This window comes from Polypterus senegalus, chromosome 6 (genome assembly GCF_016835505.1).
Source record: "Polypterus senegalus isolate Bchr_013 chromosome 6, ASM1683550v1, whole genome shotgun sequence".
In the NCBI taxonomy this organism is placed as follows: domain Eukaryota; kingdom Metazoa; phylum Chordata; class Cladistia; order Polypteriformes; family Polypteridae; genus Polypterus; species Polypterus senegalus.
Genome location: NC_053159.1, coordinates 163,251,090 through 163,269,814, shown reverse-complemented (window position 1 = coordinate 163,269,814; position 18,725 = coordinate 163,251,090). Strand labels below are relative to the sequence as shown.

Here is an 18,725-nt window from a genome sequence, read left to right as displayed (position 1 = left end):
AGCGGGGTGCACTAACTCTTTTTCTAAGTCTCCTGCAGACCTTTCCTGGAAATCCCACCAGGAGCCGCTACCTCAACAGGGGACATTATTTCCGGCCAGGCCCCGAGGACGACATCATTTCCGGTCCCGAGGATTACATCACTTCCCCCAGACTCCCTATAAAACCTCACTCCCTTCCTCGGATTTTAGTTCTGTTTTGGACTCTGTCTTGTAAACACTACTCAATCCAAAAACCTTTTTTTGCTTTTGCAGCTAGGAACACATTATTACGGGTGGCTGCCCCAAACCTTTGCAGTGTCTGGTGTCCTTCCTTGTTACAGCAGGAAGCTCCCAAGTTGGGGAGTCATGGCTGTATGGTGGGCAGCAGTGGGATGTTGTTATAAGAATATGTTGTATCAGTTTCTCATAATTAATAAACTACATGCAGAACTGTTAGAAAATGTGCACTTCACCTCAGGATGTCAACCTTTACATTGGAAAATAATGATTAATGGAGTGATGGTGGAAAGACTATGTGTGAATCAATGCAAGGGCAGGAAGTGACATCACATTAATTCACCCCATAAACTCAGAAGTAACAACATTCTCAAACCTGCATCATGGGGTGCAGGAGCCTATCCTGCCAATACTGGGTACAAAGTAGCAACCAACGGGGCACCAATCTGCCTATTCTTCGTGTTTATCTTGTTGCATCTTATTAAACGAAATCCAATAATTTTCTTGTTTCTTACAAAATGACATCAATAACAGTGCTTACTATGTTCATTTTATCCAAGATTCTTTAAAGCAAATCACCTTTAATATTACATGATAAATAGCATAACATTTTATTATTGTATTATTATTGTAACCTGCGCCACCACCACCTACTCAAAGCATCATGATGCACCAACATTGATGGACTGAAAGCCAGAAGTCTACGTGACCATCATCATCAGGTCCTTCCATGAAAACCCTAAATACAAAGAGGACTGTTTCACTTATGTTAGGTAGATTGCCCAGAGGGGACTGAGCGGTCTCATGGTCTGGAATCCCTCCAGAGTTTTTTTTTGTTTTTTCTGTCCACCCTGGCCATCGGACCTTACTCTTATTCTATGAATTAATGTTGACTTATGTTTATTTTTTATTGTGTCTTCTATTTCTCTATTCATCTTGTAAAGCACTTTGAGCTACATTTTTTTGTATGAATATGTGCTATATAAATAAATGTTGATTGATTGATTTATTTCACTTCAGGGTCACAGGAGCTTATCTTGGTAGCTTTAGGTACAAGACAGGAGCTAACCCTGGTCAGGGTGTCCGTTCATTACACGACTCACTCTCTCTCGCACACGGACCAATTTATAATAACAAATCATTCCAATATGCTGCATGTCTCCGGGATGTGACAGACAAATCTTAAAAACTCTCAAAGATACAAGGAAAACAGGCAAACTACACACAAACAAATGTCAGGTGCAGAATTCAAACCCAGGATGTGGGATCTGTGTGGCAGCAGCAGCATCTCCTACTGTGTCCCCATGTCACCCTATTATGGAGTGCAGGAGTGGGCTGCTCCACACTCATGACCCACGCTACGGGCCAGAGCTGCTGTGTACTCTGGTGCTCTTTGCCCTGGTAAGTTGTTATCTTGGATTTCCTAACTTAATTATTTAAAAGCCTCCTGTGGCGCACGACAGTAAGGTGAAGTTGTATCATAAAAAAATAAATATGGACAAAAGTAAAGAATCACAAATGTTGCACAAAAGAAACTTTAAGAATAAAGCAACACACTACAGCAGCAAATTCTAAAAAAATTACATCTCCTGCAAGATCTGACAGCACTCTGCCTACAGTTTCTTTAAACGTTCTCTTTTTAGATACAGGACCATTCTATCAATAAATTAACTTCTACAGATTATGCCAGAGGTTTTCTGTCGTTTATTTTTTTTTCCTTTATATACAGTTTACAGTGTAATTATTCACCTTTTAATTTATTTAAAGAGCTTCTATAAAAAGCCAAATTTTCCCTGTGGGAAGAAAGAAAGAAAGAAAGACAGAAAGAAAGAAAGAAATCTAAAATAATGTTAAAGGTTTCTATAAATACAAAATAAAGGATAATAATTTCTTTATTTAATATGTCTGGATATCAAGGTGTTACAAACTGCACACAATGTCTCAACCAGCAGCCTGATTTTCTATGCAGTCAAATAAATAAACCTTCTTATGAATAAAATATTTGTGCCCAAGCCTATGAATTGAGGGCCCACCACCCAACCTCATTCATTGGTCAGGAGTCCAACCCAGTAACCGCTGATTGATTGGCTATCATGTGAGATCAACAAAATGCGTGCATGAAAAACAAAAAATTATAAGAAAAAAAAAAAAAGCAAGTGGAAACTCTGTGGAGTGAATCCGCCTTGAGAACTGTGCATATCTACGATGTGTCAGCAAGCAGAAGGTCAGTTCATTCACGCAGATTCAGAGACTATTGCTAAATAATGCAGCTGTGGCTTACCACCATGTATGTAAATGAAATGACACGAGGCTGGGGTACGATTCAAATGCTTGTTCATGTCTTAGCATGCTCCCTTTCCGTTCATGAGAGAGTTTTCCGAAGGAGTTTTATTTAACAATATTTTAGTAAAAAAACATGAGTTTGGGACTCATAAAACTGGATGACATGACATGTGGATTATGCGACACAAGTAACGTGATTTTCTTTCTTTTTTTTTCTCCCAATGGCATTTTTTTTATGTTGTTTGCTGTTTTCCAGTATTGGCCACCATAGTCCCTATTATATCAGAAACTTTGTTATCTGTGTTCTGCATGAAAATATGAGATTACAAGCTTTTTTCAGTCATCACTACAAACTACATGGGACATGTATGTAACAAATCAAAATTTTGGGTGTATTTTTTCTTTAATGTGCAAAAAATTTATAATTCAATTATGGGTAATCAAAAGGTCTGCTTCTATCAAAGTAGGTTTCCACAGACTGGTTGAGTATTGCACTAGCAAATAAACTTTATATTACTTCAAAGGGCTATAGACGTACAGAGCCAGAAGATAATCCTCTTTTTCCACAACTGAACGCCAGAAAGGTACGGTCACTTACTTAAGATAAGGAAATAAATTAAAGGTCCAATGTGTTAGTGAATAGGCCAAAATGCTTATTTACTACTCCACGACACTGTCTCCTTTCAAAAATCTTTCTAATCATCTGTTTTCTGTACTGAGGGCTGTGGGTAATGAAAGCCAATGCTGACAGTGATATGGTGAAAGTCAGCAGCCATAACACCTGCACTTCAGACCTGATAATCTACCAGAAGACAAGCATGTTTGGGCCCGGCCACTACTTGGATTGGAGACCGTATAGGAAAACCTGCTGGAAGAGTTGCTGGTGAGGTCAGCAGGGGGCTCTTACCCTGTGGTCTGTGCATAGGTCCCAATACCCCAGTGTAGCGATGGGGACACTAGGCTGTACAATGTGCGCCATCCTTCATACGAGACATAAAACTGAGATCCTGACTTTCTATGGCCTTAAAAGATGTCTGGGCATCTTTTACAAAGTGTAACTTCCAGGTGGATGTTTTACACATTGATGGTGGCTGAAGTGGCTCCCCACTGTCTATTTAAAGAGCTTTGAGTAGGTTAGAAAATAATATAAATGTAGTTTATTATTAATTATTATAGCAGGAACTACTTTTAGATGACACACTAGTCCAACATAGGGCACTTAGCCAAACACATACTGGAACAAGCTGAAGTTAGCAGTCTTCCTAACACTGCCATCTTTGACTCAGAAACAGCTTGACAACATTCAGTCCATAATGAGAACACAAAGATCCACTGGGACACCTGGTTTCACTGAGAGCGCCTTAGCCACTAGGCTGTACTGCCTTGTTATAGCACAACATCGGCTTATTTAAAGAAACATGTTATATAATTAATTATGCCTCATAAAAAAAAAAAATTCTCATTGCAAATTTATATATATACAGTGAAAACATCAGAATAAGAAAATTTAAAAATGTTATGTTAAATAGCAATTTGTAATGCTTTTTGTGAAATAGCCGTGTATCCTTGCTCCCCCTGGTGATGTGGATAGAAAAGTTCAGTATTTTCATGTCAGCACTGAATAGGCCATGGTAGTTTGGCCAGCATACAGTAAATCTACATGTACCATGTGGGCAGCATCTTCCATTTGTCTAAAAACCCCTAAATTGACTGGGGTCCAATACTCACTTCTTTATGAACATTCATAACACACATCTACGAGAGCTTCAGTGAGACAAGTTAAGCCAGTAACTTACCTGCCAGTGACCCTGCCGCACAGCACAGAAGATAGGAGTAACAGCACGGCGGTTTGCTTGGTGCACATTGGCTCCTTCATCCAATAAAAATTTACATACTTCTAGTTTTCCTCGTCCAGCAGCAGCTGTCAGAGCTGCAAAAAGAGCAAATGAATTAAGAAAGTTATTGAATGGTGATCGGAGAACACAAATGCTTTCTGAGCCCTCTACACGAATGCCTGCTGTTCAAACTATGTTTAGTACCTGGGGTTGCTGAAAGCTGGTGGCAAGAATGGAGGTAAGCTGGTGCTCTTTGCACTTTCTAGCCAAACAGTCTGTGCTACACAAAGGCACATTTACTTGAACTTCATTGCCAGACCCCACAGTTGTTATGAATTTCTGTTATTGTTACATCCATATACATAATAACAAAAATACAATTAATCAACACAATATTTAATACATCTGCTTCTTTTCAACAGGGATGACACTGATTATACAGTAGACACAGAACTGAAAGGTCACTTTCTTTTACAATAACAAATTCTTAAACCTGCCTGATCCAATTTAGCAACACAAGGTGACAGAGCTTCAGGTGCCAATACAAGAAGCTGGCCATGGCAGGAGCCACTCACACATTCACACAATCACCAGACATCTTAACATGTTTTTGAGGGGTCTGAGAGGAAAACTGGACTATCCAAAGAAAAGGCCACACAGACATGGAGAGAATGAGAAAAATCTACAGAAATGGCATGTAACATGGAACTTAAACGATGAATACTGGATCTCTTAGACAGCAGTAATTACCATTATGACACTCCACTTTATTAGCCTTTCATAATAACCAATCTCAAGATTAAAAAAAAAAAAAACTGACTTAGTAAAAAAGATAAGACAAAGGACAAAGATTCTCCTTGACAATGGGGTGGCGTCGCAAAGTGCTGAATTATATTTGTAAATAAATCTAATCACTATGGACTTATATTCTGTAACTAAATCATACTGACAAAGTGTTTGGCAGCAGGATGGGCAAGATGGGACTCAATCCTGGACAGAACAACTACATTGTGGGGCACATTTGTGCACACTCTTACACATTTGGTTTTAAAATTGATTTATACTGCAGTTTTGGCAATTATTGGCTAAGAAGCGGCATGCCAAGCTCCCTGCTGCTAATCTTATAAGAAAACATCTTCAGTTAATAGCAGCTCAGTTAGTACAGTATAGACATTATCTGTATGGAATGGCTGCTTTAGTCTCCAACATAAGATTTTTTTTTGTTTGTTTTTGAAGGAGAACAGGCCATTAAAGTTCCAGAAAGCTTAACAATCTTATTCAAGTAACTTCTCCAAAACAACATCAAGATTTGAAGATCACTGAAGACCTACTGTCTATCGCACCACAGTACTTGGTAATTTATTCCATCTGCCTATAGTTCTCTTTGTGAAGAAAATATTATTAACATTTGTGTAAAATCTGCCTTTGGTAAGTTTCCAACCATATCCCTGTGTTCTTGCTGAACTCATTTTAAAGTAACAGCCTGAATCCACTTTACTAATTCAGTTTATACACTTAGGTTATGTTAACTCTTAATCTCTGCGTAAATGGAAAAGGTTCAACTCCTTCAGTTTCTCCTCACAGCTCATAACTCCCAGCCCTGCAATCAGCCTATTCACTCCTATTTGTACATATTCTAGAGCTTCCTTGTCTTTTTTGAAGCCCGGAGAGCAACAATTATACACAATACTCCAAGTGAAGCCTCACTGGTGCTTTTTAAAGCGTAAGCATAACTTCCATTGACTTGCTCTCTACACATTGAGATATCTATTATTCTGTTAGACTTCTTGATCGTTTCTGTACCCTGTCTGGATTGAAATAATGTCCTTCATAAGTTTCACCTCTCATTTTGTATTCAAATCTTACCCACGTGTAATACTTTACATTTATGTACATTAAATTTAATTTGCCACAAATATGACAAAGTCTGTATGCTGTTCAATACCTTTTGTAATGATTCAAAGGATTCTAAGTTATCTGCTGTTCCTATTAGTTTTTTATCTGAACACTTCACCAGCTTATTATTAATACAGTATTCCTATCCGGATCATTTATATGCATATATTAAAAATAGCAGTGACCCCACTGTTCACATCCCCCAGTGGTGATAAGGTTCCTTGTACCATAACCCTCTGCTTTCCTGCTTTTGAGCAAATTCTGCATCCATCTATAAACACCACCCAGAACTTCCACTTCTTTTAGTTTGATGCCCAACCTCTCATGTAGGACTTCATCAAATGAATTTGCTGCTCTGAACTACAGTAAGTGATGTAAATTACAGAATGTTTAGAAACCTAGTGATATCAAACATGATATGATCAAGAACTTCAGCCATGCATTTCAGGACAGGCTGAGACCGCTGTCACGCCCAGAGGAATTCCGTGCCCACCCTTCTTTTGTCTAAGGACTGAAGCAGGGACAGAATTTCAGTGAGTAGCTAATAATGGGGATGATGTTATGTGGAAAATATGAGAAGGGGCTGATTAAGCTGAAAGAAAGCTAAAAATATTTGCCATCTTTTAATTTGGCAAACAAGCTGAAGAGGAAGCAACTGTTTAAAGACAGATATGATAATAGGGCTTGTGTTTGATCGCTTGTGGGACTGCTGGATCATTTTCCATTTATCAAGTCTCAGATCAGTAATACAGAGTGTCATTGTCATAATTAAATTTATATTTAGAGAAAAACATTTTTTTTCTCTTTTAGATATTTTGTATATATTAAAGACTGTTTTTCACTCTATTATGTTACAGTGCTTGATAATCACTAAAGTAAGGAGTTTATAGACGAGATGAACACAAATGATAGCAAGGGGCAACTGAGTGAAAAACATTAATTCCAGAAAACAGTATAAAAAATAATAATAATAATAATAATTACAGAGAACTGTTGTTATTAAGCATTATAAGTTTTTTAGTCTGCTACAAGCTTAAATTAGAAAATAAAATCAAAAAGATACTAATTTAACTTCACAGCCTTTGGGCTTGTCTTTGGGCAGAAATACATTTAGAACCGTTCAGCAGAAGCACTGGAGTGAGTTAGAAATACTGCCTCATGACAGCTTGATCGCTAGCTTTTGTGCTTTCTGTAAGGCGTTTCCATTTTCTGCCCGTGTCTTTGTGTGTTTCCACCAGAGACTGAGATATGCTTGAACAGTCCAACGAATTGTTGATAAGGTGATGCATGTTTGTGAAGTGACATGGTGTGTGTGTCTGTGTGAGAGTGGCACTTTGTTATACGTGTCTTGTATTCCATCCAGAAGAACCTTCTGATTTGTCTCCATCCCCAGTGTAAAAAGCTTGAACTTACCTGGGCTGTTGAAAATTAAACCTGTTTCTTGCTAATTTGGTCAATTTTATCCTAAAATATATATTCTTATCCATATAAACCAAGCAGAGTGTGCAAACTTACAATGAATTTAGAATGCATACTTGGCCTGCATTCACTACTCTTTTTTATTTTTGATACCTGAGAGTGTCATATAGAAACTTAATTTCATAGTGAACACTACTGCTAGGTGCTGCATAAATAAATCAATATGATTCAAGGAGAAAGAGTTAAATCTACACTCACTATTTTTAGATGCTCAAGAAAACCCTTTTTCCTTCTGGAAATGGTACATCTTGACTTGAGACCATCACCCAGTTCCTGCACATTTCTCATCCACACACTCGTGCTGCAAACTTCCCATTTCCAAAAGGTGCTCTATTATACTGAGGTCTGGGGACTGTGTAGGTCACTGATGCGAGTGTCATGTGTGTGCTTTGTGGGGTGATAATCATCACTTTGATAAAGACAGTGGCCATAAAGGACTCACATTGCACACAAAATGACACAAAAAGGATATTAAGAGGTCTAATGTATGCTAACGAAACATTTCCCACACCAATATACTACCACCTACAGCCTCTGCTCTTGACACAAGGCAGGAAGGAGTCATGCTGTTTATGCCAAACTCTGACCCAACCATCTTCATGTTACAGCAGAAATCAAACCTTCAATGCACCAGGCAACATTTTTCTAATGTTAAGTAGACTAGTTTTGGTGATAACATAACTACTGTTTACTTGGCCTGCTATTCTCAGCTAACCCAGTGTGGTCTCCTGTTTGTGAAATCCATCCACTTCAAGGTTTGAGATGCCCTTCTGTTATGTGAATATACCAGTGAGGTATCTATTAATTTGGATGAGCCTGGTCTGGTCATCCTCCTCTGATCTCTCAATGACACTGTGTGTATTCAGCTATAGAACTGATGTTCACTTGATGTTAGGAAAGAAAAACTAACAGCAAGTAGATAGATAGATAGATAGATAGATAGATAGATAGATAGATAGATAGATAGATAGATAGATAGATAGAAATAATTGCTCCCAAATCAAAATTAAAACTTTACAGAAGCCGAAGAAAAATATAATATTACAACATCAGTCCTGCCATAGACAACTCAGCTGCTTGCATGGCGAGGGTCCACCACTTGGTGCAAATAATTGACATTCATTTTGACTCATGATTCTTCTTTATTTAAGAAGTATTTTTCGTAAGATGCTAAAGGTGGAAAAACTGCTCATCACAGTTCTGTATAAAAGTTCAGGTAGCATGAAAGGCAAAGAAAACCATATACAGTATAAGACAATACAAATGAGAAGGCAGACAACCAACTGTGAGTCTAACAAACTGACACAAAGACTTGGGAGAGTGTTCATTGTAGCTCTGTTGCTGTGTGATGATTGGTTACAGTCGCTTAGTTTCACTCAAACTTCACTTTTCTATTTCCTCATATACTCGGTATTTTTATAGATCCTCAGCCAACTGCTGCATTTTAAATAGTCTGTAATACAATCCTAAATCGCCTGCAAAAACAAAATACAGTTGCATATTTCTATAAATAACATCTCAAAGTGTTCTTTAACAAATCCTTTACATATTCCTTTCTAAAATGGCAGTAGTTTAATCGAGGTGTTGTCATAAGGAGCAATGGATCCGAGATAGGAATTCATTCTACTAATTACATACCACTATAATGACCAGCTGATTTTTGTGAAGCCTCTGCTGGCTAAATTAATTTCAGGATCTATACATTATTCACAATTCTGAGGTTTACATCTGCTGTACTTTAATAGCTTTAAGGGATTGCGTATGGAACAGGCCTTGGAAAATTAAAATTTATCAGATGCTTCTGGTTTGGCTGCCTACCATTTGCTCCGTTTTGGAGAAGAGACAGTAAAGAAGGCAGCCAAGTTACTTCTAAAACCTGTATTCCATGCTACCTATTGTTTTATGTAATATTAGTTTCATTTAATAATGTCCTGAATTTCAATAAATATAAAAAAGGTATAACAGACATAAAAGATAAACTAAGCATAATGCACACTGCTCGAAAAGATAAACTGCGGCAACTTCAGAGAAGAATAAATGCAATATTCTCCCCAGCTGAAAAGCACCTTTGTTCTGTCGATTCTCTGTAAAACAAAGTAGCTTGTAGGTTTTAATAAGACATGCTGGCAATATCTTTGGGTAATGATAGACATGAAGGCTAATGATATGAAAAAAATGTTAGATATACATACTGGAACTAAATAGAGGCTCACCAGCCTAATAAACACGAGGATGGGAAACTGCCAGCCATGTTTTACAGGTCTAGATCAACTACATCAAAAACATCAGCTATTCTAAATATACACATTATTTGGTATAGCTTTTGCTGAAATTAATGTTATTATCATGTTCTTATTTCTGCCAACATTGTTTGTTCAAAGGGTCTCTATATCTGTAACACTAAAGCATTAACTAAATGGGCCTCATACTGCTTTCTGCCTGGAGAATGTCATCAGTAAAATATGATAATATTCTGTGTGTGGTTTACATAATTCTCTCGTACTTAATGTTGTTTTCCTTTTAATACACCAAAGAACTACATACTGTGTACATGCATATATACTATATATGTGTCTATATATATCGTAAAAAAAAAGAAGCAACAGAGAAATAACAAGAAAAATGCCAAGAAGATACCCCTCAAATACACAAAAGTACTACAAAAAGATAAAAACATCTGACTTGGCTAAAAAGAGCAGTTCCAGTGACTCCCAGTAAAGGTGGAGCCCCAGTAATGTTTCTTGACATACTTCTGCTGAATAATTTGTTAGGTGAAAGTCTTCAATGTTAGTATGTCATGTATGCTTCTTTCTTCTTTGTACCATGGCTTTGAAGAGTACTGAAGTGTTGCATGCTGGTGGGTCACGCAGGTAAGAATGTCCCTCTAATCTATGCATGTGATAAAACTCCTGCTACTACTGATTTCTTTTGCCGCATGGTGGATATAGATTCTTAGATAATGGTTGAACATTCTATATTATTATAAGCCTTTCAAACTCAATGTGAGATGGGTGTGCTGGATACAAGGGATATGGATATCAAAAGTACTATTATTGAATAAGCAAGCTTTCATGTACATAAGGAAGTTATAGCAAGGAATTGCGTGTTACAGACTCCAAAACATGAAGCCATGGCTCAGCACATGAGCTACCAATTCAGTAGCATACCCTGTGCTGTCTTTCTCATTTAACATTTAATCTTGAAATTTCCAAATGTCCACCACAGCATATCTTAATATATGAAGCAATTTAGCATCACATACACGCACACACTTAAATCACAATGAATGAGAAATATGTATATGTAATAAGTCTCCTCTTGAAACTGTTGAGGTTAGCATAACTAGTCAGTGAACTGAAAACCCTGCACACTATGTGGTTTAACAAGACATATCTCTTCTGGATGTCCACATGCATTTCTGTACGCCTTTTTAAGTGATCTCATCTGGCTGAACTATGAACTCAGATATGCTCTCTTTCCTACACAGCCACTCTTGTAGGCTGTTTGATATCTATGTAGGTATTCCTGCAAGCAACCTTATACAAATGATGTTACTGGCTTTTGGTTCTCTTCTAATATTTTGTGTTTTTGTATTTCTTACTCCTGCTTATGGTTACTTATTTAAATTTATGACTTTGTGTTTCATTAATCAATCTATTATTTGGTGATTAATATTTGACATTAATGTTTATATCCCGTGTTACTAATTTTCTGTGCTATTATTCCTTCCATACCTGCTTGAATACTTTTGAAGTGCTTTGAGCATGAGAAAGGAACTTTGAGTCTTTTTTTTCTACTTTTCTCACTTCTACATTGTGTTGCTGTGCCTGATGAACTTTCTCCATGCAGCTTGGCCTTGCACCTCTTCTCTAGTCAAGCCATGCTCCTTCAGTTCTTCATTAACTTTATCCATTCATTTCCATTTTGGCTTCTGTCGCTTTCTGTTCTCCTTTACTTCCATTTCCATCACTGTTTTGCCCACATATTTATTGTTTCTTCTCACGATGCCCGTACCATTCAATATACTTTCCTAGATATCACTTCCACTTTTTTTGTATACACCTGATTGTCTCTTTCATGTTGTTTTTTTTCTTTGCAACTTCACACATCCATCTCAACCTTTTCATTTCTGCCACATACACCTTCTCTGCCACTTGCATTATTGCCCATGTCTCAGCTCCATACATTATTTCTGGTTTTACCACTGTCTCAAACACCTCACTTTAACCAATGCCTTGACTGTTCGATCACACAATACTCCTAAACTGCATTATTCCTATTCTTCTTATTATTATATAGTGTTTTTCTTCAGTAAACAGTCAAAATGCTAACAGATATGTATGATGTCATTTTTTTTAGATCTCTACATCGTGAACACTGGCATTTTAATTGACTTGTTCGAGTCACACAAAATGGGGGCTCAGCCCAATATGTGCTGTCAAGTTTTTAAAAAAAACACACAATTCCTTTAAAATAAGAGAAGAAATGAACCATCTAAATTTAATTTATAATAACTGTAAAGAAAGACTGGAGCCAGAGTGGCAAAGGCCCATATTATTGCATGACAGATTAAGTAAAAGAATAAATATTGATATTATATGTTTTTTTATTTCCTGAGAGCTTATAATTAAATTTTCTTCCAAGACAAACTATATAACACTTGAATAGTTTTGAGAGATGTTAAGATAGTTCATGTTATAACTAACATGATTATAACCTACTGCATGTAATATTTGCTACAGAGATAAGAGGGGCAGCACAGTGGTGGCAAAGCTGAGTTGCAGTAAGGAGTCCTGGGTCTTCCTTGTGTTTGTATGGGTTTCCTCTCACTGTCCATGTTAGGTGAACCGGTGATGCTAAATTGAACCTAGTGTGTGTATCCTCTACAAGTAAGGTAAATTCGGTTAGTATAATCATTTTTAATGCCGATAATTCTATAAAAGCGGAACAGAATTTGTCATTTTCTGTTTTTGTAAATTAAATCCAATAATTTGTGCAAAAATAAAACCTTTGCTAGACAGGTTAAGGGCTTTATACTGGTCTTCTATAATGCACAAGCAATCAATATACTGCATCTGCTAAAGCTTGCATTAAACCTTTATTCTACCATCAGCATGAAAACAAACAATGAAAAAGACTTGTAAGAAGAAGATGCAGTGATGCCCAGGATGGACAATTAAATTTAGATGTTTTCAGAAAATTGCACTTTTGCTAAATAAAAGGGATTTGAAAGGCCTGCGGTTTGTCAAGCTAAATGGGAATCTAATAGGCCAGCAAAATCAACCTGATATCAGTCTGGGGTCGGAGCTGAAAGCAAATAACACATAATTCATGCGCAACAGAAATTTGAGAAGCCAAAGTAAAATAAGCAAAGCTATTCATCAGAAAAGGAGCAAAAACATGTGTGCCAGCAGAGGTCTGAATTGGGGGCAGAACCATCAGCTCTGCAGTGGTAACGTGGAATCTTCTTTTAAGATGAAACTTAATGTGTCCTTTCATATTATACTTCACCCATTAAGTGCTCTATTAAAGGAGATAAAAGTCATTATTGAGGGATGGATGCAAGTTAAAATAGAATGACAAGTAAGAGGTTCTGACTGGCATGCTCCATGCCAGTCTGATACGTGTGCTCCCTTCACTCTGGTGTCATAGCCGTAAGTAGCCCCGGGTAACTCTTAGAATAAACAGGACTTAGGAAAATTATTGGAATAAAAATGAAATTTTCAATGATTTTCTGTAGTAAAATAACAAAGACTGTCCTACACAGCCCATATTTATCTCCAGCCTCCACAGGCAGCAACATAGACATTCATATCCTTTTATCAAATCCATCACAGTCAAAGAAAAACACCAGCTATCCAGGGAAAACGTGGCTAGAATTAAATTATTTTGTAGCCTAATGCACACTCATCTGAATAAGATCTGTGCTACAAAAATCTCAAAGTTGCACCATTTCTCTACATTAAATTAAAGCAAAGTGCCAACGTGATATAGTAATTCCATTTACATTAAATATATCAATGCTGCACAGTCATTTTACATGCAGAAGTTATTTTTTCTCTCCACAGTGAATTTTAAATCGTATTTATAAGACAGGCCATCAAGTTTGAAATGGTTTGAAGCTCAACTTGAATGCTAATTTCCTAAACTCACACTTGCTGACATTTGCTACTGCTGTCTAAATGACTTTTTTCTTAGGAGCAATGCAATGAAAGCTGAGGCAAGGATAAATAAAATAAAACAGAAACTGTGTTGGCAGCATCTTGGATGGGTTTTACTTAAACTTTCATAAATGTTATTTATCTGATGTAGGTAAACGTGGCTTTGGAGAGCTGCGGTGGCAAGCAACAAAGTTTTTACTGGGCCTGATCTTTAAATGAGAGGCAAAGTGATTCTTTAACCTGAACTCCCGGCTTTCTGTTTTGCTGTTGCTAGCAGAGTCCACAGATTCAAACTGAATCTGCATTTTAAAGGAGACACTCTGACAGGGAGGAGGAGTTTACTCACTAATGTGCTTTAATTGTAATCTTCATCTAAATAAACTTTTAAAAATGGCTAGCATTAGATGTGAAAGATGACCTACATAGATACATTCTGAATCCTGCTTCCTCCAATTCAGTCAGGGAAGCAGTATGGAGTCTCTCCTGGCAGAACTGGGCACAATGGACTTAGCACCAGTCCAAAGCAGGGCACATTCACCTACCTTCACTCACACTAGGGCCTATTTAGGGTTGCCAAACAAACCTAAACATCATGGGGGACTTGAGAGGAAAGGCTCATGTAGACACAAGTGAAGCCTGCAGATTTCATGCAGAGTCTGACCCTAGGATGCTGAATCCATGAGGCAGAAGTGATAATAATTTTCAACTCAATAGTTGGACAAGCAGTGCAGAGCAAAACATGTTACAGTGAAAAGCAATTCCGAAAAGAGTAAACACAGTGCGAGTGAAAAAACAAATGACAATATTTTTAAACTATATTCGCTATTCCAGATCTGAGGATTACTCGGAATATGAATACTTTTCCTATACAAAGTACCTTTCCTCACACTCTCAACAGTCCCTGCAGTGCTCCAAAACTTCTCAAACCTTGTAACATATCTGACATCCTTTTTAAGACAGCAGCAGTAACTTTTTCACCTGTTCATCAGAGGAACATTTCCTTTCTTTCCGTCTTCAAAATGCTTCCACCATCTGAACACCATTTCCTTTCTTATTGTGTCTGCTCCATTTATAATGCTTGACTTAAACTTTCAGATTTCTCTTGACCATTCTCTTTGAGCTTTACATAAATTTAATCACACATCTTTGGCACAGAGTTTAGGAGACATCGCTCTTGGAGGCCACTGCAAAACAGATTTTGGAAGAGACTAAAACAGAAACGCATCTTCCACCATCTAACTGCTACAGAGTATTTATGATGTGGACAGTAAGGTCATTGCTCTTAGATGTTTTGTAGCTGGAATCCTCACAGCAGCTACCTATCAAAAAACAAACTGTGAACTGTTTTAGGATAATTTTAAAGGGAATGGGAAAAAGGAGATATGCTCTTGCTTTCTTCCTTCAATCAAACAGAGAGAGTCTTGTTTAAAAAAAAAACAAAGACTCTAAGAAGGAAAGAAAGGAAAACTATGATACAACCTTAGGTGACTACTGTAAAACAATTGTGCATGAAAATAAAGTACATTGAGGAACCATTGCCTGGACACAATCCACTCAAATAAGGATGGACAGTGGTCATTAAATACAAGGACACTGAAAATGTACATGGAGACAGAAGAACCATAAAGCATCAGGAGCTGACCATCAGAAATCAGCACTCATCATTCTGCCAACTCACAAAGAACGCAGTTTGGAATCATAACCGGCCTGCTTATCAAAGGATGCTGAGAAATCTATTATTATAAGAAGTCAATTTGAAACTACAAGCAGTCTCAATTATTACCAACTAAGAGCAAAGGGAAGCACCAATCCACCAAAACTGTCTAGTTCAAGTTCACATTTACTGCCATGCATACACAGTACAATAAAATTCTTATTTCCGTGTCTACCTATAAATGTTGTATGGTTTAACAGTTTATTGCATTACACATTAGCTGCAAACCTGTTAGTGTTCGTACTCAGGGAAGGAATCCATAAAAAAAAAATAATTAAATTTAAACTGAATTGAATTGCATTTGTTTTTGCAGGAACTGTCACACTCTGGCTATCTATAAGCATCAGATGAATTAAACCATAGAAGGATAGATTATTAATGTTTTCAAATCTACTTCACAGAATGACATGTCCATTTAATGTTGACTGTTCTGTCCTTGAAGTAGTTTGAGGTGGGTTTTGCCATTTCTAATAGTAATTTTATGTTCCTTTTCATACCACAATATTCTTGTAGGAATTTTGTAGTTTCTCAATTTCCTTTTTTCCTTTTCCACTACTTTAAACTTCAGCACTTTAAGTTTATTGTAAGATGCAAGTATTACCATTTGAAAAATAAAGTAACACTGCTGCCAAAAGGTTAATTAGTTTGACAACAATACATAGTCTTACAAACACACACATTTCTTTATAAAAATGTTATTATTCTTGATATGCTTGAATCATACTAGAGGATTAAATATAAATATAAAAGGTGCTCTATCCAGATGGTGTGTGAAGAGAACAAAATCTCTTCAGAGATGCAGTGTCTGCTGTATTGTCTCCATGCTCGTTATCATATCAAGTGAACATTTTATCAGATCTTCCCAGTTCAGAAGCTGTTGTTGTTTTGCTGACAAACACTGACAAGTGGCATCAATTGAAGCTATCTAGGGACAGTATAAATCTATTCAGTAAAAACAGAAATTCAGCACACTGGAAACTCTGGTCACCACCGCCTGCGCTGTCCAACTGTGGCCTTTGAGTATCCTCTTACAAATACTATTATGGTTGATGTCTTTACAAAAAGTGGATGAGTTTAGACCTTAAACAGAATTTTCCGTCAGCCCCATCAATTCTCATACTGTACAAAATTATTTAAAAAAACAGAAGTAATCATACCAAAAGATGAAACGGGAGCAGGCCATTCAGTCCATTTAACTCAACTGGTCAGCTTTTTAAAAGTTGTCAAGGTTATGATTACAACTACCTTTTTAAAAGTTGTCAAGGTTATGATTACAACTACATTATTTTCTTCCATATTCCTAGAAATCTTTAAGTACTTCCTGGTGTCCTTGAGTATGCTATTTACCATTTAATCAAAAGTATTTTATTGCTGTCTTTAAGGATTCTGGAAAGGGGTGTGTGGCGCTCCCGATATCTATGCAAAAGAATGAAGGTCCAAGTCTTTAGAGTCCTGGTGCTTCCTGTCTTGCTATATGGTTGCGAGACATGGACGCTATCCAGTGCCCTGAGACGAGGATTGTACTCCTTCGGTACTGTGTCTTTCCGAAAAATCCTTGGGTACCATTGGTTTGACTTTGTGTCTAATGAGCAGTTGCTCATGGATTCCCAAATGAGGCACATTACCTGTACTGTGAGGGAGCGTCAGTTATGGCACTACAGCCATGTGGTGCGTTTCCCTGAGGGTGATCCGGCTCATAAGATCCTCATTGCTGGGGATCCAAATGGCTAGACCAGGCCAAAGGGTCGCCCACGTAACACCTGGCTGCGGCAGATAGAAGGTCATTTCCAGAGGGTGGGACTGGACCGTGTGTTTGCCTGGGGGGGTGCAAACCGGGATCCCAAGTTGTTTCGTCATGTAATGGGTGCTGCAACGCACTATACCAGTGCATGCTCGCACACTTGACTTAAGGATTCTGTTTTCCGATATACTTTTTTATAATGTGACAAACTCAGCATATACATTTCAGATAATTAAAGTGTATATTATGTGCCTCAAACACAGTATTCATACTGTCAGATACACAAACCCAGTGAGTGTTTCACAGGTTCTAAACAGGCAGGAATCGAGGGGTTTCCCTATTTGCCTCTGTAATAGAGGAACACTAACATCTCTTTCACTCCATCCCTGGAAGTCTTGCCTTGTCTGGTCGTAAAACTATAAAATAAAGACGGACACCAGATATCAGCATTAACTTTTGAACCAACTTCGGACAGTGACAGACATCTCCAACAAAAAGAAGCTTCTTAATGCCAGAAATTGATTTTTTCTTCAATCTGGAAGTCTTAGTCCTGAGACACTACTCACCTACATTTGTGCGTTGTGCAGGGTTTTCTGCTCAACATGCTTTATGTCCCCCTCTCATTGTTATTATACTACTAAAGCTGCTGGATCTTTTTCTTTTACTTCTTGTTATAATGGCTTTATCATTAGTCATACAATTTAAATAAAAGAAAATTTTAAAGCCTGAATGGGAAGTTTAGTTTGCCTCCCATTGTTGAGTTTGTTAAATTTGTAGGATTTACAGGCAAGGATGTTAACTTTATTCATTTCCTGGAAACCACTATCTGAAACAATTAAAATGTTGCAGGAATTCAATGAAGTGCTACAAAACCAAATTTTAAGTGAAAATGCCCTGATGGAATTGTGAAAATATAAAGTCTTGAAGTGCTACTCTGCTACTCTTTTAAACAAAATCATCTCTGATCTTACTAATCACTCCACAGGCAGTGAGAGACATTTTGATTTTAAGCTTTCTAGGGTGTTGGTAACCATACATTATCATGTTCAAGTCATTTAGGTGTTAAAGGCAACAAAAGAAAAGGATAATACAGTGAAATATATAAGCAACATTTCAACAAATCTGAAAACTGCTGATCATCACAAGGAGTCAGACAAGTGAACACATGGTCTTATGTTCATCAAAGTAAAATACTGTTACTGCTTTAACACTAGAATTACCAGAGCCTACGAAAAAACTTGTAGATCCGTCCCATCTTAAATCGCTTCTCACCTCTCCGTCAGTGTCTTTTGTCCTTTAAATGTGTTGATAATGAGCAAGCAGTATGCCATCACATCTCCCACCAGTGTACAGATTTCTCAGCTAAAGTCTGTTTGCCTGCGTGTCAGCTGCTTAGAGCT

The 18,725-nt window shown here is 37.4% G+C and overlaps 1 protein-coding gene across 4 annotated transcripts in view; it reads right to left on the bottom strand.

Annotated features, from left to right (window-relative positions):
• LOC120531758 (protein TANC1-like) overlaps positions 1-18,725 on the bottom strand; it is a 539,293-nt gene that overhangs the window by 22,691 nt on the left and 497,877 nt on the right. For all 4 annotated transcript variants that reach the window (XM_039757454.1, XM_039757458.1, XM_039757456.1 and 1 more), the window contains exon 20: positions 4,296-4,429. In XM_039757454.1, the coding sequence (XP_039613388.1) occupies positions 4,296-4,429 (134 nt within the window). The remainder of the gene's footprint in view (positions 1-4,295; positions 4,430-18,725) is intronic.